We start from the raw sequence: 23314 nt of genomic DNA, 5'->3' as shown, positions 1-23314 counted from the left end.
TTCGCTGCCTTCCTCCCCTTTACCTATATCTGGCATTTCTCCCCATGCTATCTCTCCCAACTCCCCACCTCCCGCTGTCCCTCCCATATTTCTCCCAACAGATCCCAGCATGTAGAGCCCCCCTCCATGTGTCCATGTGTTCTCATTGTTCAACACCTGCCTATGAGTGAGAACATGTGGTATTTGATTTTCTGTTTTTGTGTCAGTTTGCTGAGAATGATGTTCTTCAGGTTCATCCATGTCTCTACAAAGGACACGAACTCATCGTTTTTGATGGCTGCATAATATTCCATGGTGTATATGTGCCACATTTTCCCTGTCCAGTCTAGCATTGATGGGCATTTGGGTTGATTCCAGGTCTTTGCTATTGTAAACAGTGCTGCAATGAACATTCGTGTGCATGTGTCCTTATATTAGAACAATTATAATCCTTTGGATATATACCCAGTAATGGGATTGCTGGGTCAAATGGAATTTCTATTTCTAGGTCCTTGAGGAATCGCCACACTGTCTTCCACAATGGTTGAACTAATTTACACTCCCACCAGCAGTGTAAAAGTGTTCCTATTTCTCCACATCCTCTCCAGCATCTGTTGTCTCCAGATTGTTTAATGATCACCATTCTAATTGGCGTGAGATGGTGTCTCAATGTAGTTTTGATTTGCATTTCTCTGATGACCAGTGATGATGAGCATTTTTTCATATGTTTGTTGGCCTCGTGTATGTCTTCTTTTGTAAAGTGTCTGTTTATATCCTTTGCCCACTTTTGAATGGGCTTGTTTGTTTTTTTCTTGTAAATCTGTTTGAGTTCTTTGTAAATTCTGGATATCAGCCCTTTGTCAGATGGGTTAACTGCAAACATTTTTTCCCATTCTGTTGGTTGCCGATTCACTCTAGTGACTGTTTCTTTTGCCATGCAGAAGCTGTGGAGTTTGATTAGGTCCCATTTGTCTATTTTGGCTTTTGTTGCCGATGCTTTTGGTGTTTTTGTCATGAAGTCCTTGCCTACTCCTATGTCCTGAATGGTTTTGCTAGATTTTCTTCTAGGGTTTTTATGGTGTTAGGTCTTTACACTCTTATTTCTCTGTTTCTGAATTTCTCTGTTTCTATATTTCTGAAACTACTCATCAGATTAATGTGTTTACCATACTTCCAAATATTTTTCTCATTCTTATCTTTCTTGGAATACTCTATACATTTCTATTTTTTAGTACATATAATTTCCTTCCTCTTATAAGACACTTTTCCTACTTAACTCAGCTCAGCTGAATCATTGCTTTGTATTCCATATAACTTTTTAAAAAGTATTTAACAAATATTTATATTGCTCCCACTATGGGCAGATGACATTTTAAATTCTCTAGAAGAGTTGGCATGTATCATCCTATATCAACCTCGAGGTAGGTACTTGTTGGAAGTCCATATTTTATTCCCTATGTCTAGCTCTTATTTTTAAGTGTTTTTTTTCCCCCTGCGGGCTAGGGGGATGTTTGTCATATTTCTCAAACAGCTTGCATACTCTTTGATAACAGAAAACATACATTTTGCTACTTTAATATAATTGACATTACTAAAATCAGAGTCCTATATCAGGTTTACACTTAATAAATATTTGTTGAATACATATAGAATTAATAGTGGTCATATTAACTTAGAACAAAATTTCCTCCTTTTTCTTGAAAACATGATATTTTAAATAACTTCAAAACTTACTTTTCCATTTTCAAAATGTCTTGCGCAATGGTGGCTTGACATCACTTGTGTAAATCCATAAGGATGAGCAAGTATAAATCCAACTGCCATTTTATACAGCCTGAAAGTTACATAATTGCATTATCATACAATCACAGACTATTCTGACCATCATTAAAAGATGTATTTAAAAAATAGAGCACTTTGTTTTCTCCCTGGCGTCCCAGAAGGTAAGAATAGAAGCTCCTCCAGCCCCATGTCATGTATTACATACATGTATATAAAATATGAGCTATATATGTAGATTACTCACTTGTGTTTGTGTATGGTGGGTGTGTGCATACACATATGTGTTGATTGTCATGGTTATCCACAAAGACAAGTGCTCTGTCAGAAGGCATGAAACCCCAACCTTCTCCCCAGTTCCTATTTTTGAAAAATAATATATGCAGTTATGTATTATTTCACAATAGTTTTAGAGTAATTTAATCATGCATCTCTTTCTGCATGTCATCTGAATATTAAACTCTCTAAGTAAATGGTTATTTTGTCAGATATATATATATATATACACACATATGTATACACACACAAAAATAGACATATATGCACACACACACCATACACAAACACAAGTGAGTAATCTACATACATAACCCATATTTTATATACATGTATGTAATACTTGAATTCTTTTTATATTAGAGATATAAGATTTTTGTTATTAAAAAATGTCCTTTTGGAGGTTTCAGCATATTCTAATTTAGAGGTATTCCAGAAGGATCAATATCCATATCACATTATAAAGAATGTCAAAATAGATTAAAATAAGGCCTTAATACTAATCGGTATAATATAAATGTTTTAATACTTTAATTAATTAATATATGTGAGTTCTACAATATAGACATATAGTACATTTTTTACAAATGATGAGATTGTTTTTATGATAATAACATGGCTCTAAATGATCATATGGAAACATCAGTCAAATCCAGTATATTCATCTCATACTTAGAGAAAAATCCCCAGGGATTTTTTAGGGTTCTTAGGCATACTGTCTTGAGACAGACACTCTAAATACAAAAGATGATTGATTAGGGTTCGGGGCACTCGAACACGTCTCATTAAAACTGACTCCTTGATAGTTGTCTGAATAAGAAAGTTCCAGAAAATAACTCACACTGAGGTATTATGACTAATAGATCTATGAAATAATTCAGGGGAAAAGTTGTATTTATTTACTTTAAGTAAGACATCTTCTCTCCATTCCACTTGTGAATAACTGTGCCGAGTTTTGCACCATACTTGAATTCTGTCACCTGGCCATTTCCAAAGTACTGACTGCTTGTAATTGGCTCACCACCCAGGTCAATTACCTAGTAGAAATTTAGGAAAATAAAATTTTTATAAGGACTTTAAAAAATTTTAACCAATATGGTAATATTATATACTACTTATTATTAGTTTTGATCTTGTTTTTTTCTTTTTTTTTTTCTGGACTCAAGCAATCCTCCTGCCCCAGCTTCCCCAAGTGCTGAGATTGCATGCAGGAGCCCCCACACCCAGTCCTATTTCTGAAATGAAATGCTCCAAATGGTTTTCTTATTCTTGTTATCTCAACAGGTAACATTCTTTTATTCTTTATTTTTTGATGAAGTATACACTACAATATTGAAAGAAACATAATGTCAAGGTTACCTAGTGTTGTGTGAGAATAATTACTTAATTTTTAGTCTTATACATCAATGATAATAATAGGAACAGCTCACACTAACACAACATTTACTATCTGACTGATATTTCTTGACAAATATTAACTCTTTTCATTGCCAAAGAAAATAAAGACATAACTATTATCCTTCTCCTACATTTCGTGTACCTCCAGAAAGAACTTCATTTTGCTTTGAAGTTGTCAGTGTCCTTTCCAGAAACCATTTATATTCCTGTAAGAAGCACATTTTACAAAGTAAATATTAGCATGCCTAAATACTTGAGGACAAACTGTTCATAATCTGAAAAGACTCACCAACAAAAATCTTAACAGGTGAAGAACATTAAAAAGTCTCTCATGGAAATAATCTAAATGACCTTTAGAAATTAATCTTTTTTTCTATTGATAAAATACTAACCTTTAGAAACCTCTGGCAGTGTGTATACACAGACACACACTCACATATATAGCACATACATAAGGACAGTGTATGTATTTACACACATAAGACCTGTGTACACACACACACATATCTGTACAGTCCTTATTTATGTGTGTGTACATATGCATAGAGACTCGTGTGTGTGTGTGTGTGTGTGTGTGTGTGTGTGTGTGGTTTGGCTGTGTCTCCTCCAAAAAGTCATCTTGAATGTAGTTCCTGTAATCCCCATGTGTTCTGAGAGGGACCTGGTGGAATGTAACGGAAATTGAATCCCACGTTGCTGTTTTCATGATAGTGAGTGAGCTCTCACAAGATCTGATGGTTGTATAAGGGGCTTTTTGAGTTGTTGGTCAGAATGTCTCCTTCCTGCCATCAAGTGAAGAAGGATGTGTTTGCTTCCCCTTCCACCAGGTTTGTAAGTTTCCTGAGGCTTCCCCAGTCATGAAGAACTGTGCGTTCATTGAATCTTTTTCCTTTATATGTTACCCAGTCTTGGTCTTGACTTCTTTATAGTAGCATGAGAACAAACTAATACATACATACATACACACACACACACACACACACACATATATATATACATTACAGTGTATATATACAGTCCATATATAATGCAGTAAATATATATATAGTCCTTATATATGTTTGTGTGTGTGTGTATATATATCCTAATTAAATAACACATAAATAAGGACAGTGTTTTATATCTGATGTCCTTCACTAATAGAAAATAACAATTGAAGCCAACTGAATTCTCAAAATATTACTTTAACTGTCAGTTTTCAAATGTTTGCCAGTTTCCATTTCAGAGGTGTTATGTAATATTTTCATTATAAAAATCAGCTCTGCTTCCCATCCTTAATTCAAATATTTGCTTTTTTAGATTTCTGCATTAAGATTTTTTTAAATGTTTAATACATAAAATATATTATGTAAAATTAAGAAAATGTTAGGCCAATATCCATGATGAATATTGATGCAAAAATCTTCAATAAACTACTGACAAACCAGATCCAACAGCACATCAAAAAGCTTATCTATCATGATCAAGTGAACTTCATCCCAGGGATGCAAGGCTGTTTCAGCATAAGCAAATCTATAAAGATAATTCATCGCATAAACAGAACCAAAGACAAAAACTATATATTTACCTCAATAGATGTAGAGAAGGCCTTCGACAAAATTCCAGAGCTCTTTATGCTAGCTTCTGCTGGCTTTTGCATTTGTTTGATCTTCCTCCTCTACTTCTTTCAATTGTGATGTTAGGGTGTTGATTTTATATCTTTCCTCCATTCTCTAATGGGCATTTATTGCTATAAATTTCCCTCTAGGCACTGCTTTAAATGTGTCCCAGAGATTCTGGTACATTGTGTACCAGAGAATGAAGATTCTCATTGGTTTCGAAGAACATCTTTACTTCTGCATTCATTTCATTATTCATCCAGTTGTCATTCAGGAGCAGGTTGTTTTGCTGCCTTCTTCGCCTTCACCCACATTTGGCATTTCTCCCCAGCCTATGCCTCCCCAGCTCCCCCCCTCACTGTCCCTCCCCTATACCCCCCAATAGACCCCAGGGTGTAGTACTCCCTTACCTGTGTCCATGTGTTCTCGTTTTTCATCATCCGCCTATGAGTGAGAATATGCAGTATTTCATTTTCTGTTCTTGTGTCAGTTTGCTGAGAATGATGTTCTCCAGATTCATCCTGTCCCTACAAAGGACATGAACTCATCATTTTTGATTGCTGCATAATATTCCATGGTGTATATGTGCCACATTTTCCCAGTCCAGTCTATCATCGATGGGCATTTGGGTTGGTTCCAGGTCTTTGCTATTGTAAACATTGCTGCAATGAACATTCGTGTGCATGTGTCCTTAGAGTAGAATGATTTATAGTCCTTTGGATATATACCCAGTAATGGGATTGCTGGGTCAAATGGAATTTCTATTTCTAGATCCTTGAGGAATTGCCACACTGTCTTCCACAATGGTTGAACTAATTTACACTCCCACCAGCAGTGTAGAAGTGTTCCTATTTCTCCACATCCTCTCCAGCATCTGCTGTCTCCAGATTTTTTAATGATCACCATTCTAATTGGCGTGAGATGGTATCTCAATGTGGTTTTGATTTCCATCTCTCTAATGACCAGTGATGATGAGCATTTTTTCATATGTTTGTTGGCCTCATGTATGTCTTCTTTTATAAAATGTCTGTTCATATCCTTTGCCCACTTTTGAATGGGCTTGTTTGTTTTTTTCTTGTAAACCTGTTTGAGTTCTTTGTAAATTCTGGATATTAGCCCTTTGTCAGATGGGTAAACTGCAAAAATGTTTTCCCATTCTGTTGGTTGCCGATTCACTCTAAGGACTGTTTCTTTTGCCGTGCAGAAGCTGTGGAGTTTCATTAGGTCCCATTTGTCTATTTTGTCTTTTGTTGCCAATGCTTTTGGTGTTTTTGTCATGAAGTCCTTGCCTACTTCTATATCCTAAGTGGTTTTGCCTAGATTTTCTTCTAGGGTTTTTATGGTGTTGGGTCTTATGTTTAAGTCTTTAATCCATCTGGAGTTAATTTTAGTGTAAGGTGTCAGGAAGGGGTCCAGTTTCTACTAGAAAGCACCTGGCTAGCCAGTTTTCCCAACACCATTTATTAAACAGGGAATCCTTTCCCCATTGCTTGTTTTTGTCAGGGTTATCAAAGATTGTATGGTTGTAGATATGTTGTGTTGCCTCTGATGCCTCTGTTCTGTTCCATTGGTCTATATCTCTGTTTTGTTACCAGTACCTTGCTGTTTTGATTACTGTAGCCCTGTAGAAATTTTGAAGTCCAGTAGTGTGATGCCTCCCACTATGTTCTTTTTGCTTAGAATTGACTTGGCTATGCGGGCTCTCTTTTGGTTCCATATGAAGTTCATGGTGGTTTTTTCAAGTTCTGTGAAGAAAGTCAATGGTAACTTGATGGGGATAGTGTTGATTCTGAAAATTCCTTTGGGCAGTATAGCCACTTTCATTATATCGATTCCTCCTAACCATGAACATGGGATGTTTCTCCATCTGTTTGTGTCCTCTCTTATTTCATTGAGCAGTGGTTTGTAGTTTTCCTTGAAGAGGTTCTTTACATTTTTTGTAAGTTGTATTCCTAGGTATTTTATTCTTTTTGTAACAATTGTGAATGCAGTTCGTTATTGATTTGGCTCTCTTTAAGTCTGTTATTGGTGTATAGGAATGCTTGTAATTTTTGCACATTGATTTTATATTCTGAGACTTTGCTGAAGTTGCTTATCAGTTTCAGGAGTTTTTGGGCTGAAATGGATAAATTCCTGGACACCTGTGTTCTCCCAAGCCTAAACCAGGAGGAAGCCGAAACTATGAATAGACCAATAACAAGGTTTGAAGTCGAGGCAGCAATTAAGAGCCTACCACACAAAAAAAGCCCAGGTCCAGATTGGTTTACAGCCGAATTTTACCAGACACACAAAGAGGAGCTGGTACCATTCTTTCTAAAACTATTCCAAATAATCCAAAAAGAGGGAATCCTTCCCAAATCATTTTACGAGACCAACATCATCCTGATACCAAATCATTTTATGATACCAACATCATTCTGATGCCAAAACCAGGCAGAGACTCAACAAGAGAAGAAAACTTCAGGCCAATATCCATGAACATAGATGCAAAAATCTTCAAGCCAATTGCAACAGCACGTCAAAAAACTTATCCATCATAGTTACGTAGGATTCATCCCGGGGATGCAAGGCTGGTTCAACATATGCAAGTCTATAAACGTAATTCACCACATAAACAGAACCAAAAACAAAAACCACATGATTATCTCAATTGACGCAAAGAAGGCACTTGACAAAATTCAACAGCCCTTTATGCTAAAAACCCTCAATAAACACGGTATTGATGGAACGTATCTCAAAGTAATAAAAGCTATTTATGACAAATCAACAGCTAATATCATACTGAATGGGCAAAAACTGGAAGCATTCCCTTTAAATCTGGCACTAGACAAGGATGCCCTCTTTTACCACTCCTGTTCAATATAGTACTGGAAGTTATAGCCAGAGAAATCAGGCAAGAAAAAAAAATAAAGGGTATTCAGATAGGAAAGGTGGAAGTCAAATTGTCTCTATTTGCAGACGACATGATAGGTTACCTAGAAGACCCCATCGCCTCAGCCCAAAAACTCTTGAAACTGATAAGCAACTTCAGTATTAATAGCTTTACCATTATGTAATGCACTTCTTTGTCTTTTTTGATCTTTGTTAGTTTAAAGTTTGTTTTATCAGAGACAAGGATTTCAACCCCTGCTTTTCTCATGCTTTCCATTTGCTTGGTTAATCTTCCTCCATCCCTTTATTTTGACCCTGTATATGTCTTTGCATGAGATGGGTTTCCTGAATATAGCATACCAATGGGTCTTGACTTTTTATCCAATTTGCCAGTCTGTGTCTTTTGACTGGGGCATTTAGCCCATTTACATTTAAGGTTAATATTGTTATGTGTGAATTTGATCTTGTTATTTTGATGCTAGCTGGTTGTTTTCCTGTTAGTTGACACAGTTTCTTCATAGTGTCGATGGTCTTTCTAGTTTGGTATGCTTTTGCAGTGGCTGGTACTGGTCATTTCTTTTCATGTTTACTGCTTCCTTCAGGAGCTCTTGTAAGGCAGGCCTGGTGGTGACAAAATCTCAGCCATTGCTTGTCTGTAAAGGATATTATTTCTTCTTTGCTTATATAGCTTAGTTTGGCTGGATGTGAAATTCTGGGTTGAAATTTCTTTTTTTTTTTAGGATGTTGAATATTGGTCCTACTGTCTTCTGGCTTGTAAGGTTTCTGCAGAGAGATCTGCTGTGAGTCTGTTGGGCTTCCTTTCTGGGTAACCCAAGCTTTCTCTCTGGGTGCCTTTAGCATGTTTTCCTTCATTTCAACTCTGGTGAATCTGAGGATTATGTGCCTTGGGATTACTCTTCTCCAGGAATACCTTTTTGGTGTTCTCTGCATTTTCTGAATTTGAATATTTGCCTGCCTTGCTGGTTTGAGGAAGTTCTCCAGGATAATATCCTGAAGAGTGTTCTCAATTTGGTTTCATTTTCCTTGTCCCTTTCAGGTATACCTATCAAACGTAGGTTTGGTCTTTTCACAAAATCCCATATTTCTTGGAGTTTTTTTTTTTTATTTCTTTTTACACTTTTTTCTCTTATCTTGCCTTATTGCTTTATTTCATTGAATGAATCTTCAGTCTCTGATATCCTTTCTTCTGCTTGATTGATTCAGCTATTGAAACTTGTGAATGCTTCAAGAAGTTCTCATGCTGTGTTTTTCAGCTCCATCAGGTCATTTATGTTCTTCTCCACTCTGGTTATTCTCATTAGCATTTCATATAACCTTCTCTCAAGGTTCTTACTTTTCTTGCAATGGGTTAGAAAATGCCTGTAGTCCCAGCTACTTGGGAGGCTGAGGCAGGAGAGTTGCTTAAACCCAAGAGGCAGAGGTTGCAGTGAGCCGAGATTGTGCCATTGCACTCCAGCCTGGGTAACAAGAGTGAAACTTTAAAAAAAAAAAAAGAAAAAGAAAAAGAAAATAACCCTTTAGCTCGGGGAAGTTTTTTATCCAGCTTCTGAAGCCTGCTTCTGTCAATTCATCAAACTCATTCTCCATCCAGTTTTGTTCCCTTGCTGGTGAGGGGTTGTGATACCCTGGAGGAGAAGAGACAGTTTGGCTTTTGGTGATTTCAGGCTTTTTGTGCTGTTTTCTTCCCATCTTCATGGATTTATCTACCTTCTATCTTCGAAGTTGGTGACTTTTGGGTGGGGTTTCTGAGCGGACCTCCTTTCTGTTGATGTTGAAGCTGTTTCTTTCTGTTTGTTAGTTTCCTTCTAACAGTCGGGTTCCTCTGCTGCAGATCTGCTGGAGTTTGCTGGAGGTGCACGTCAGACCCTGCTTACCTAGGAATCACCCACAGGGGCTGCAGAATAGAAAAGATTGCTGCTTCTTTCTTTTTCTGGTAGTTTCATCCCAAAACAGTACCTGCCAGATGACAACCAGAGCTCTCCTGTGTGACATGTATGTGTATCTTAGTTAGGATAAATGGTGGGTGGTGGGTGGTGGGTGATGGAGCCACTTGAGGGGGCAGCCTGTCCCTTAAGTGACCTAAAGGGCTGTGCTGGGGGATCAGTTACTCCCTTTAGGGCTGCTGGGCAGGAATTTAAGTCTGCTGAAGTGGAACCCACAACTGCCCGCTTTCCCAGGTGCCCTGTCCCAGGAAGGTAGGGGCTTTTTAAGTCCCTGATGGGCTGCCATTTTTTTTTCCCTGTGGGCAACAAAACCCTTTTTATTCAAGTGTTACCAATTTAGGATCTGACACATTTTGGACAGAGATAAATCAAAGTATAAAAAGATCACAAGAGGCAGTATTAAAATGACATAGGAGAATAAATTCAAAGTCTGTAATACATATGACATGTTAATTACACACGTCATATTTCCATGTGAGCAAATCCCAAAAGACTCCCTCTTCTAAGCAATTTTGTCTTATTGTACTTTAGATTCTGGGGTACAAGTGTAGATCATGCAGGATTGTTGCATAGGTATATACGTCACAATGTGGTTTGCTGCATCCATCCCCCCCGTCACCTATATCTGGCATTTCTCCTCTTGTTATCCCTCCACAACCTCCCTATCCCCCACTGCCCATCCTCTAGTCCCCCGCAACAGACCCCAGTGTGTGATGTTCCCTTCCCTGTGTTCATGTCTTCTCATTGTTCAACACTCACCTATGAATGAGAAAATGTGATGTTTGATTCTTTGTTCTTGTGTCAGTTTGCTGAGAATGATGGTTTTTAGATTCATCCATGTCCCTATAAAGGACACGAACTCAGAATTTTTTATGGCTGTATAGTATTCTGTGGTGTATATTTTCTTTGTCCAGTCTACCATCGATGGGCATTTGAGTAGGTTCCAGGTCTTTGCTCTTGTAAACAGTGCCACAATGAACATACATGGGCATGGGTCTTTATAATATAATGATTGCTGTGGTTTTTCTTTTTTTATGAGATGCCCTGCCCATCAAGAAGGAAATCTACTTGACAGTCTGCCTGCAGAGGCCATGCTGAGCTGCAGTGCTGGGCTCCCCACAGCAGCTCTGTAAACTTCCAGGGGGCTTTGTTTACACAGGCAATGTTGAAATTGCCTACCAGAGCCTCAGCAGTGGCAGGTGTCCCTCACCCTACCAAGCTCCAGTGTCCCAGGGGGAGCTCAGGCTGCTGTAATGGCTGCAAGAGTTTTAAGCCAGCCAATAGATTTTTAGCTTGGCATTGTAGGCGCCAGAGGGAGTTTCCTGGTCCGTGGGTTGTGTAGACAGTGAGAAAAGCACAGTATCTGAGCTGGAGTGTGGAAAAATGTCCCAAATGGCTTTTCTTGGCTGGGAGAATGAGTTCTCCAGCCCCTTGCACCTCAGGGGTGAGGCGGTGCCCCACCCTGCTTTAGCTTGCTCACCTTGGACTACTCCCACTGCAAGCAGTCCCAATGAGATGAACCTGGTACTTCAGTTGGAAATGCAACAGTCACTTCTGGCTTGCTCTCACTTGGAATTGTAGACTGCAGCTGTTCCTATTCGGCCATCCTGGTCGAACCTCTTTCCACTCGTACATCTACGTCTTTCCAATCTTATCCTGCTATAATCTGGTTTCTTCCCAGAGGCAAGGGTAATTTTTTTTTAAGTCTATTAGCCTTTCAGTTCCCCTTCTTACAAACTTAACAGCTTTCTCTTTGTTCATGTTCTATAAAGTTCTACATGATCTGGGCTACCCCTCTGACCTCATCTCATTTTATCCAACACTTTATCACATGTGCTCTAGCCACACTGACTGTTGTTTCTTTTTGTTGCTGTTTTTTGTTTTTGTTTGTTTTTTTAATGCGTCTTATGTATTAGCCTTTTCTTTTCTTGGGACATTACTCTTGCTCTTTCCTCTACCTAAATTGCTCTTTCTCTGATCTCTAAGTGACTGGACACTTCTAATCCTTCGTATCACATCATAAAGTCAGTCTTTTAAGGGATATCTTCCGTTAGCGTCCAGTCTACAATACCTGACAGTAACGTCATTCTCTATTTTATTATTTTATAGAAAAAATAAAGTTTATAAAAAATAAAGTTTTATGGCTATCTGAAATTGTTTTTATCATCACTGTTAGTACTGTTGCTATTACTGTTATTTACTAGTGTATTTTCTTTTCTTTCCACTAGAATGTAAGATCTCTGAGAACAGGAACCTGTCTTTTTATCGTCTCCTGAAAATCAACTACAGTGCTTGGCAAAAAGCAGACACACACTTAACACTTGTTGAGTGAATGGATGAAGTTTTTCCCACCTGTACTATTACTACTCCTTTCATAGCATTTCACTAACATTACATTAAGAAGGAAAGATATGAAAATTTATTTATTTATAATATAATGATTATAATAGAATCCTAAAACTGTATGCACTATATTAAGCACATGACAATGGAGGAGAAAATAGTTTCTCAAATTCATGGGCTTTCAGAGTTTAAATAATTTTTAAAATCTTAGTGCAGAAATTCAAATAACCAAATATAGGAATTAAGGATGGTAAATAGAGCTGATTTTTAAAACGGAAATATTACATAACACCTCTGTTTGAAAGGGAAACATGACAAACATTTGAAAATAGACAATTAAAGCAATATTTTGAAAATTCAGTTGGCTTCAATTGTTATTTTCTATTAGTGAAGGATATCAAAAATAAAATAATATTCTTATTTATGTGTTAATTAAGATTTATATATATATATACAAACATATATATAAGGACTCTATATATACACAGTATTTTATATACATGGACATATATATACTGTAATATACAAATGTATTAGGGTAATGGAACAGAAGGACTTAAGTTTACAAGTCATGGACAGACTTTATGTTGTCTTCATTTCCTTATCATTGGGAGCATTACGAGCTCAGAATTTTCCCAATGCAAAAAAAGGCTCTGAAAAGTCGGATCTGGGAACCTGGCCAGTTCCCTGATCCAATTTTTGGTAAACACCTCAAGGATGTTAGTTACATGATGAAGACATGGACAGTGTCCTGACTTGACCCTTCTTTGTTTTAAAAGGTATAAAAGATTGTTTAGCAGAAGCCAAACTGAGTTCGGTGGTGACTTGGTCTGGACTTGCGAAAACCCGTGCTGCTTTACTGCCGGTGTTGAAGTTTGTGAGCGTCTCTAGGTATCCTTGTAAATAAACTCTTTTTCTTTCCTTGTAAATAAACTCTCTTTCTTTTTTCTATATATCTCGGCTGGTGTTTTTCTTCCCACGAATCTGCCTGAAAAGATTAGAAAATCCAAGCTTGGTACTGAGCAGTGCTCACACAATTAGTTTCTTTTCATGCTGCTATAAAGAAGTGACTAAGACTGGGTAACATATAAAGGAAAAAGATTCAATCAACGCACAGTTCCACATGGCTGGGGAAGCCTCAGGAAACTTACAAACCTGGTGGAAGGGGAAGCAAACACATCCTTCTTCACTTGATGGCAGGAAGGAGACATTCTGACCAAAAACTCAAAAAGCCCCTTATACAACCATCAGACCTTGTGAGAACTCACTGTCATGAAAACAGCAACGTGGGATAACTGCTCCTGGGATTCAATTTCCATTATCTTCCACCTGGTCCCTCCCAGAACACATGGGGATTATGGGAGCTACATTCAAGATGAGTTTTTGGAGGGGACAGAGCCAAACCACACACACACACACACACACACAGACACACAAACACACGAGTCTATATATGTATGTACACACACATAAATGAGAACTGTATAGGTGTGTGTGTATACAGGTATTATGTGTGTAAATACATACACTGTCCTTATGTATGTGCTGTGTATGTGTGTGTGTGTGTGTGTGTGTGTGTGTGTAGGCCCACTACCAAATGTTTGTAAAAGTTAATATTTTATCAATAAGAAAAAAAGATTAATTTCTAAAGGTCATTTAGATTATTTCCATGAGAGACTTTTTAATATTCTTCACCTGTTAAAATTTTTATTGGTGATCCTTTTCAGATTATGAGCAAACAGTTTGTCCTCAAGTATTTAGGCATGCTAATATTTACTTTGTAAAATGTGCTTCTTACAGGAATATAAATAGTTTCTGGAAAGGACACTGACAACTTCAAAGCAAAATGAAGTTCTTTCTGTTGCTCTTATCCATCGGGTTGTGCTGGGCTCAGTATTTCCCAAATACACAGCAAGGACGGACATCTATTGTTCATCTGTTTGAATGGCGATGGGTTGATATTGCTCTTGAGTGTGAGCGATACTTAGCTCCCAATGGATTTGGAGGGGTTCAGGTGGGTATTATTTCTATTATAAATTGCAGAATTTGCTGTGTTGTATTAAATAGTGTTCTGATCTTATCTGCAAAGCTGAGGCAACATTGTACCTCACATGTAAGTATTCTATGTAAAAGTTTTCTGAGGAAAAGACAATGTAGTATTGTTGGCAACTTTATATTTTCTTTCTGAGACATTCTTTATCCAACAAGAATCCTCTAATGTGCTGTTAATATTTTCAAGAGGCAGTTGCATATACAAAGACTCAAGAATATTTTTATATTATTGATTAGTTTTTAGAACATTCAATGATATCATGCAAGACACAATTTGGTACTTATTAAGATTCTTTAATTTGTAGGTCTCTCCACCAAATGAAAATCTCGTAGTTAACAACCCTTCAAGACCTTGGTGGGAAAGATACCAACCAATTAGCTATAAATTATGCACAAGATCTGGAAATGAAGACGAATTTAGAAACATGGTGACTAGATGTAACAATGTTGGAGTAAGTGAATTCTAGTTTCTTTCAAAAATAGCAGATGGGAAAATGATTTCTCTCTTCTGTCTCTTGCTCCTTTGGAGCAGAAAGTTTTCTGTATTTTCAATTATTTATTTTACTTGATACTTTGTAACTCAAAGTTAACTTTTGCCTTATGTTCCACTTTTGTAAGTATTTGTGTATATGCTGTCTGTCTACTAAAGAGTTTAGTTAAAGTTTAAAGCAGAATTTTTACTTATAAAGCAAAACATCAAATTTCAACCATTATAGCTATCCATATTTGTTGGAAATACTTTTCTGGTTAGTAATTAAAAATTCCAGTTACAATATTTGCTATCATTTTTAGATGACTTATGTCTTCATCCATAATTCTTGGGTTTTTCATGATGAATAGCGAGCGTCTCTATTTAGTGAGAAGCAAAACTGGAGACTGCTATCTATCTTATTTGTCTTCAAATGCTAAGTACAGAGTACAGGATTTCCCATTCTGTTGGTTGTGGGTTCACTCTAATGATAGTTTCTTTTGCTGTGCGGAAGCTCTTAAGTTTAATTAGATCCCATTTGTCTGTTTTGGGTTTTGTTGCCATTGCTTTTGGTGTTTCAGTCATGAAGTCCCTGCCTACGTGTATGTCCTGAATGGTATTGCCTAGATTTTCTTCTAGGGTTTTTACGGTGTTACGTCTTAGGTTTAAAACTTTAATCCATGTGGAGTTAATTTTTGTATAAGGTATAAGGAAGGGGCCCAGTTTAACAATCCTGCACGATCTGCACATGTACCCCAGAACATAAATTCTAATAAAAGAGAGAGAAAGAGAGAGTGAGACAGAGAGTACCGGCTTTCATATGGTGACCAATTGAAGTTTCCAAAACAGTAAACTTTCCAGTCTCAACTGAGTTTTGTCTCCCTGAAATGGGTTTTTTGTGTTTCCTCCTATTGATGGTAGTTTCTCGTTCTCTCAATTTATCATTCCTACAAATATTTTCCAAGTGTCTAGAATGGATGTAGGTATTTAGTTGACATTACTTTCCTTTCACATTTGACTTTTGGTCTTGTAGGGAAATAGTTATAAGGTATAAGGAAGTATTTTGGAGTTTTATTAACACACTATAGACTTTAATCAAAAATGCTTTAAATTTCTACCTCTCTCTAAGTAACACTGAAGTAGAAACTTTGTTTTCCAGGTTCGTATTTATGTGGATGCTGTGATTAATCATATGTGTGGCAATGCTGCGGGTGCAGGAACAAGCAGTACTTGTGGAAGTTACTTCAACGCTGGAAATAGGGAGTTTCCAGCAGTCCCATATTCTGGATGGGATTTTAATGATGGTAAATGTAAAACTGGAAGTGGAGATATTGAGAACTATAATGATGCTACGCAGGTAATTTTTTTAAGATAGTGATCTGATTAAGAGTGATATATGCCTTTTATTATAGACATGCAGTCCATTGAATTCCCTTTTAAATATTATCATATATCTCTTAGGGACACAGGTTAACAGGTTTGACTACTTTAGGAGACTCAAATCCATGTTTTAAAAATGTTAACTATTGATTCAAGATTGTTTAATCAATACACATTTGCCCACCTTTAAAAAGCTTCCAATCAATTAAAGAGCTCATTGACTTTATTTACTAAATTCTCTGTTTTCTACTAGATAATATTTCAAAGATACATCCACAGTAAGGTGTCAACATCCTCAGTGCCCAGTGCAAAGAAGTCAGTACAGAATATCTATTGATGGATAACTGAATGAATCATTAATCAAATGTATTCTCAGGTGAAAAATGATGCTTTGTGAATCAGTGACATCATTTTTATCTCAACAGGTCAGAGATTGTCGTCTGGTTGGTCTTCTGGATCTTGCACTGGAGAAAGATTATGTGCGTTCCAAGGTTGCAGAATACATGAACCATCTCATTGACATTGGTGTTGCTGGCTTCAGACTTGATGCTTCCAAGCACATGTGGCCTGGAGACATAAAGGCAGTTTTGGATAAACTGCATAATCTAAACAGTAGCTGGTTCCCTGAAGGAAGTAAACCTTTCATTTACCAGGAGGTACATCCATACATATATGTATAAAAATGTCATCTTATTTGTTGGAAAAGCAATGGCAGATTCCCTTAAAAATGCAATTTCTGTAGGATAAGGACTGAGTCATTTATATATCAGTGTTCTCTAACCTCTTCTTCAGATGGAGCATATCTAATTCTTTATCACAACAGGTTTATGGAGGTACACAGAATGTAGGAGACTGATAGTAGTTATGTCTTTATTTTCTTTGGAAAATAAAAAGAGTTAATATTTATCAAAAATGTCAGTCAGATAGTAAATGTGTTAGTGTGATCTGTTCCTATTATTATCATTGATGTACAAGACTAAAAATTGGGTAAGTATTCTCATAGGACAACAGGTAACCTTGACATTATGTTTCTTTCAATATTGTAGTGTATACTTCATCAAAAAATAAAGAATAAAAAAAAAATTACCTATTGAGATTAAGAATAAGAAAACCATTTTGAGCATTTTATTTCACATATAGGGCTGTGCCTGGTGGCTCCTGCTTTCAATCTCAGCACTTGGGGAAGCTGTGGCAGGAGTGCTTGAGGCTAGAAAAAAAAAAGAAAAGAAAAACAAGACCAAAACTAATAATAAGTAGGATATAATATTAACCTATCAGTTAGAATACTTAAAGTCCTTATGAAAATTGTTATTGTTTCCTAAATTTCTACTAGGTAATTGATCTGGGTGGTGAGCCAATTACAAGCAGTCAGTACTTTGGAAATGGCCGGGTGACAGAATTCAAGTATGGTGCAAAACTCGGCACAGTTATTCGCAAGTGGAATGGAGAGAAGATGTCTTACTTAAAGTAAATAAATACAACTTTTCCCCTGAATTATTTCACAGATCTATTCATCATACTACACCAGTGTGAGGTGTCAGTTATTTTCTGGAACTTTCTTATTCAGACAACTATCAAGGAGTCAGTTTTTAATGAGACGTGTTTGAGTGCCCCAAACCCTAATCAATCATCTTTTGTATTTAGAGTGTCTGTCTCAAGGCAGTATGCCTAAGAACCCTAAACAATCCTTGAGGATTTTCTCTAAGTATGAGATGAATATACTAGATTTGATGGATGTTTGCATATAATCTTTTAAAGCCAGGTTATTATTAAAATGATCCCATTATTTGTAAAGTATGTGCAGTATGTTCATACTGTAGGACTTATATATATTATATTAAAGTTTTAAAACATTTGTATTATAACAATATAGTATTGAAGCTTATTTTAATCTATTTTGATGTTCTTTATAATGTGATATGGATATTGATCCTTCTGGAGTACCTCTAAATTAGAATATGCTGAAACCTCCAAACGGACATTTTTTAATAACAAAAATCTTATATCTGTAATATGAATAGAATTCAAGGATTACATACATGTATATACAAATATGGGCTGTATATGTACGTTACTCATGTGTGTTTGTGTATGGTGTGTGTTCGTATATACGTGTGTTTGTGTGTGTGGGTTTGTGTGTGTGTATGTATCTGACAAAATAACTATATACTTAGAGAGTTTAATCTTCAGATGCCATGCAGAAAGAGATGCATGGTTAAGTTACTCTAAAACTATTGTGAAATAATGCATAACTGCATATATTATTTTTCAAAAATAGGAACTGGGGAGAAGGTTGGGGTTTCATGCCTTCTGACAGAGCACTTGTCTTTGTGGATAACCATGACAATCAACGAGGACATGGGGCTGGAGGAGCTTCTATTCTTACCTTCTGGGATGCCAGGTAGAAAACAAAGTACTCTATTTTTTAAATAAATCTTTTAATGTTGGTCAGAATAGTCTGTGATTCTGTGGTAATATAATTATGTAACTTTCAGGCTGTATAAAATGGCAGTTGGATTTATGCTTGCTCATCCTTATGGATTTACACGAGTGATGTCAAGCTACCGTTGGGAGAGATATTTTGAAAATGGAAAAGTAAGTTTGGAGTTATTAAAAATATCATATTTTCAAGAAAAAGGAGGAAATTTTGTTCTAAGTTAATATGACCACTATTAATTCTATATGTATTCAACAAATATTTATTAAGTGTAAACGTGATACAGGGCTCTGATTTTAGTAATGCCGATTATATTAAAGTAGCAAAATGTATGTTCTCTGTTGTCAGAGTATGCAAGCTGTTTGAGAAATATGACAAACATCCCCATAGCTCACAGAAATAAAACACTTAAAAATAGGAGCTAGATACAGGGAATAAAATATGGACTTGTAACATGCACCTGCCTCCGGGTTGATATGAGGATGATACATGCCAATTCTTCTAGAGAACTGAAAATGTCATCTGCCCATAGTGAGAGCAATATAAATATTTGTTAAATACTTTTTAAAAAGTTATATGGAATACAAAGCAATGATTCCATTGAGCTGAGTTAAATAGGGAAAGTTATCTTATAAGTGGAAGGAAATGATATGTACTAAAGAATAGAAATCACTTTGGGAGGCCGATGCGGGTGGATCACGAGGTCAAGAGATTGAGACCATCCTGCTCAACATGGTGAAACCCCGTCTCTACTAAAAATACAAAAAATTAACTGGGCATGGTGGCATGTGCCTGTAATCCCAGCTACTTGGGAAGCTGAGGCAGGAGAATTGCCTGAACCCAGGAGGCGGAGGTTGCAGTGAGCCGAGATTGCGCCATTGCACTCCAGCCTGGGCAACAAGAGTGAAACTCCATCTCAAAAAAAAAAAAAAAAAAAAAAAAGAATAGAAATTTATAGAGTATTCAAAGAAAGGTAAGAATCTGGGAGTATGGTAAACACATTAATCTGATAAGTAGTTTCAGAAAGGAACAGAGAAATAAGAATGTAAAGATATTTGGAAAGCTAGTAGAAGGTTTTCTTTGAAACTAAAGGGTTCAGAAACAGCATCATGCAGAAACTTTGCACTTAAAGCAGAAATTCCTCAATCCTATGAGGCAAACAGTTCTCTCTCTTGCTTTTCTAGATGGCTTTCAGTTTGAGAACTCCACTATGTTGTATAGCAACTCATTCTATTGTTAAACAGCTTTATTATTTAGAAAGGTTACCTTTATAGTGAGTCAACTTCTTATAATTTCTACTAATTGGTCTTATTTCAGATGTTAGGAGTCCGAGACTATTTTTATTTTTTCTATTACTATGACATTTTAATTTTGCTAGGACAACTGCATGCTAAAAACTGTTAATTTTTTTTTTCACCATATGACATGAGTCTAAGGTCAAAACTCATAACCTTCCTAGGGTTATTCTGGTTTTTATTAAATTAATATTTTTAGCAGTGCCAATCAGAAAAACATATTGCAAATCTTGCCAATTCTATTTAAAATATTCAGAAGTATCATTTTGTACATTTATCTAAAAAGAAGTATGAAGGACTCTAAAATTTATTTAGCACGTCATATTCAAGGCATTTTCACATATGTTATTTAATTTTTATAGCTGAAAAGCAATATTCCCATTTCACAAATGAGGAAACCAAGACACAGAGAAATTGTGTATATTGACTAAGTTTTCTCAGCTACTAGTAATGGAGCCTATGTTTTAATACTGGTGTTTCTAATACTAACACCCGCCCCATTTCCATGACATCACATGGCTTACCATGATGTTTAGAAACACTTGCAGGTGAGGTGCAGTGGCTTTTACCTGTAATCCCAGCACTTTGAGAAGCCAGGAAAGAACATCAGCTGATCTGAGGAGTTCACGACAATACCAGGAAAGCTAGGAAGACTTCATCTCTACTGAAAATAATAATAATAATAATAATAATAGCCTGTGGCTGTAGCACACCAACACTCCCAGCTACTCGGGAGGCTGAGATGGGAGGGTCGCTTGAGCCTGGGAGATTAAGGCTACAGTGCACTGTCATTGTGCCAACATACTCCAGCCGGGGAGACAGAGCAAAGAGGCTTTTGCAGTTCTTTGAAATGAAAAGGAGAGGATAAAAATGTGCTACGCTTGTTTGAAATATAGCAACAGATAACCAGAGGATAGAGAGATGATGAAGACTCGGTAGATGGCCGTAAAAATCAATGGAGGCATTGGATTCTAGAGCAAGTCACTGACTACAGAGACTCAAATAGCAGGATAAATTGAGTTTGGTGTGAAGGAGAAGAAAGAGACAAATACATGAATATAAAAATTTGGCTTTTCCCTCCCACCTCACCAATTAAGGATATTAATGATTGGATTGGGCCACCTAATAATAATGGAGTAATTAAAGAAGTTACTATTAATCCAGACACTACTTGTGGCAATGACTGGGTCTGTGAACATCGGTGGCGCCAAATAAGGTGAGAATATTTATTTAGACATCTCCTCTACTAGTAAACTTTCTTTAACATTTTATTGAGAACAGTTAAAGTTTAAGAATGTGAATGTTTTATATGTTACTGTGTTTTTAGGAACATGGTCATCTTCCGCAATGTAGTGGATGGCCAGCCTTTCACAAACTGGTGGGATAATGGCAGCAACCAAGTGGCCTTTGGGAGAGGAAACAGAGGATTCATTGTTTTCAACAATGATGACTGGTAAGTAAATATTGATTAAAAATAAGGTTTTGTACCAGTATGTTCTTGGTTTGTTCTTTTTTTTCTGTTCATTTCCTTTTATTATATCTGAAAAATCATTTAGTCAGTGGAGCAAGAAGACATAGAGATCAAAATGGGCGGAAGTCAAAGGATGATGGCTCTTACTTCTTTGTTCTCCTATTTTGATAAGACTTTGTTCTCCTATTTCTAAAGGACTCTGTTGTAAGCAGAGTCCTTTCTGTGCACCCTTGCAGTATCTTATGCATATACAGAATGCACACATAAATGCTCACCTACACGTGCCACAAAATACACAAAGTAGTTAATATACAGATTGTGAAATCATTAGAAGAACATGTCTTGTAGTTGTGCTTTTTTAATCATGGAGAAATGCTGCCTCGATACTGAAACGTCTGTATTTCTAGCTCTTTTTCGCAACGACTACTCTACCTAGTTTTGTGGTGTATTTTATTCACTTCTCTATCTCCTTGTGACAAATAATATTTTTAAACCATATGTATGAACAATATGTATCTGTGGTTAATGATTTGCCTCAGGAGATTTGAATTTTAGTTCTGAAACTTCTCATTGATAATCTTTCATCTGTTGGCTTGTATCTGTTGCCTGTCAGATAAATGATTTCCTAACACACAGCTCGTAAAACCTCCTTGCAAGCAGTTGAAATGTCTCTGTCAAAGGCCAGCTAATACTCATACTTAGCCAGTCCTAGTCTAAATTACTTTTCACTGTAGAGAGATACATACACACATACATACATATATACATACATACAAACATACATACACACATAAATATATAAGTCAAGTCGATCTCTGTCTTGCCAAAAATCCCATGTCTAGTTCTTTATTTTCTTTGTGGATGAAAATACGAAAGTAAATGTATGTGAAAAAGCTCTATATTTCAAACTATCACTTCATAGAAATGCTAGGTTGTTTGTATGTACACCCCAAATTCTTTTTAACCTCATGGGAAAAAAACAAGATAAAAAAGAAATACCCTTTACATTTTTAAAAGTAATCACATTAAGTTCAGTTAAGCACAAATTTGATTTTACCAAGATAGCACTTTCAGCAAAGTGTGACCATACCTGCCAATCCTCACTGATGTTCTTCAACCTTGATTTTTGGCAATACTTTTACTGCTAACTAGAGAATTGCTAGGTTTTCTGTACGGTTACTTTTTGTCCTGGGAAAGCTATTTGCATCTACCATAGAGGCATATGGGTTTTCTTCCTCATAAGACCTTGACTGCCTAGAGTTCTACAGCATAAATTTATGCTGTTTATTCGTGTTAGAGACATTCTGTATTCTTGCTTTTTGTTGTATTGAAGTCAAATCTTAAATTTTGTTTTACAGGTCACTTTCTTTAACTTTGCAAACTGGTCTTCCTGCTGGCACATACTGTGATGTCATTTCTGGAGATAAAATTAATGGCAATTGTACAGGCATTAAAATTTATGTTTCCAATGATGGCAAGGCTGATTTTTCTATTAGTAACTCTGCTGAAGATCCGTTTATTGCAATTCACGTTGAATCTAAATTATAAAACTTAAATTAAAAGTATATATGCAAAACAGTAGCAATGTGTGTTTCTTTTCTTACATTTACAGTATTTCTGATATTTCATGTATTTTTGGTAAAAGCTGTACTACTTAATTTGAAAAACTCAGAATAGTAAGAATAGTATTAAAAATCCCATGTAATTATTAAACAATTATAAGATAATTAAAATCAACCTGTCATTATGCTTTAGAAGACTAACTTTAACCTATTTGTCAAAGGAGTTTCTGTGATCTCAGAGAAGCAATTTAACCAATATATTTGTTGTCATTAGCCTCATTTACCCAGCTATGGACCTCTAATTTCTGTCATTCTGTAATTCTTCCAGAGAGTGTTTTTAATCTGTTACTTACAGATGGATGCTTTAATGTTGATTTCCATCCAATGTGGGCCCTGTTGTATGCTTTTTATAAATTGCAAGTACTTTTTCTGTTAATAAG

General features: G+C 36.3%; 1 protein-coding gene across 1 annotated transcript in view; it reads left to right on the top strand.

Annotated features, from left to right (window-relative positions):
* LOC100394153 (pancreatic alpha-amylase) overlaps positions 1-22893 on the top strand; it is a 32458-nt gene extending 9565 nt beyond the window's left edge. Inside the window, exons 2-11 of the mRNA XM_002751153.6 lie at positions 14009-14222; positions 14566-14712; positions 15889-16086; positions 16535-16765; positions 17443-17576; positions 18388-18510; positions 18605-18704; positions 20939-21057; positions 21169-21294; positions 22671-22893. Of these exons, the coding sequence (XP_002751199.1) occupies positions 14055-14222; positions 14566-14712; positions 15889-16086; positions 16535-16765; positions 17443-17576; positions 18388-18510; positions 18605-18704; positions 20939-21057; positions 21169-21294; positions 22671-22860 (1536 nt within the window). The 5' untranslated portion in view covers positions 14009-14054 and the 3' untranslated portion in view covers positions 22861-22893. The remainder of the gene's footprint in view (positions 1-14008; positions 14223-14565; positions 14713-15888; positions 16087-16534; positions 16766-17442; positions 17577-18387; positions 18511-18604; positions 18705-20938; positions 21058-21168; positions 21295-22670) is intronic.
* The last annotated feature ends 421 nt before the right edge of the window (positions 22894-23314 follow it).

Source organism: Callithrix jacchus, chromosome 7 (assembly GCF_049354715.1).
Source record: "Callithrix jacchus isolate 240 chromosome 7, calJac240_pri, whole genome shotgun sequence".
NCBI classification, from domain to species: Eukaryota; Metazoa; Chordata; class Mammalia; order Primates; family Cebidae; genus Callithrix; species Callithrix jacchus.
The sequence above is the reverse complement of the archived record's forward strand: the minus strand, read 5'-3'. Positions and strand labels throughout refer to the sequence as shown.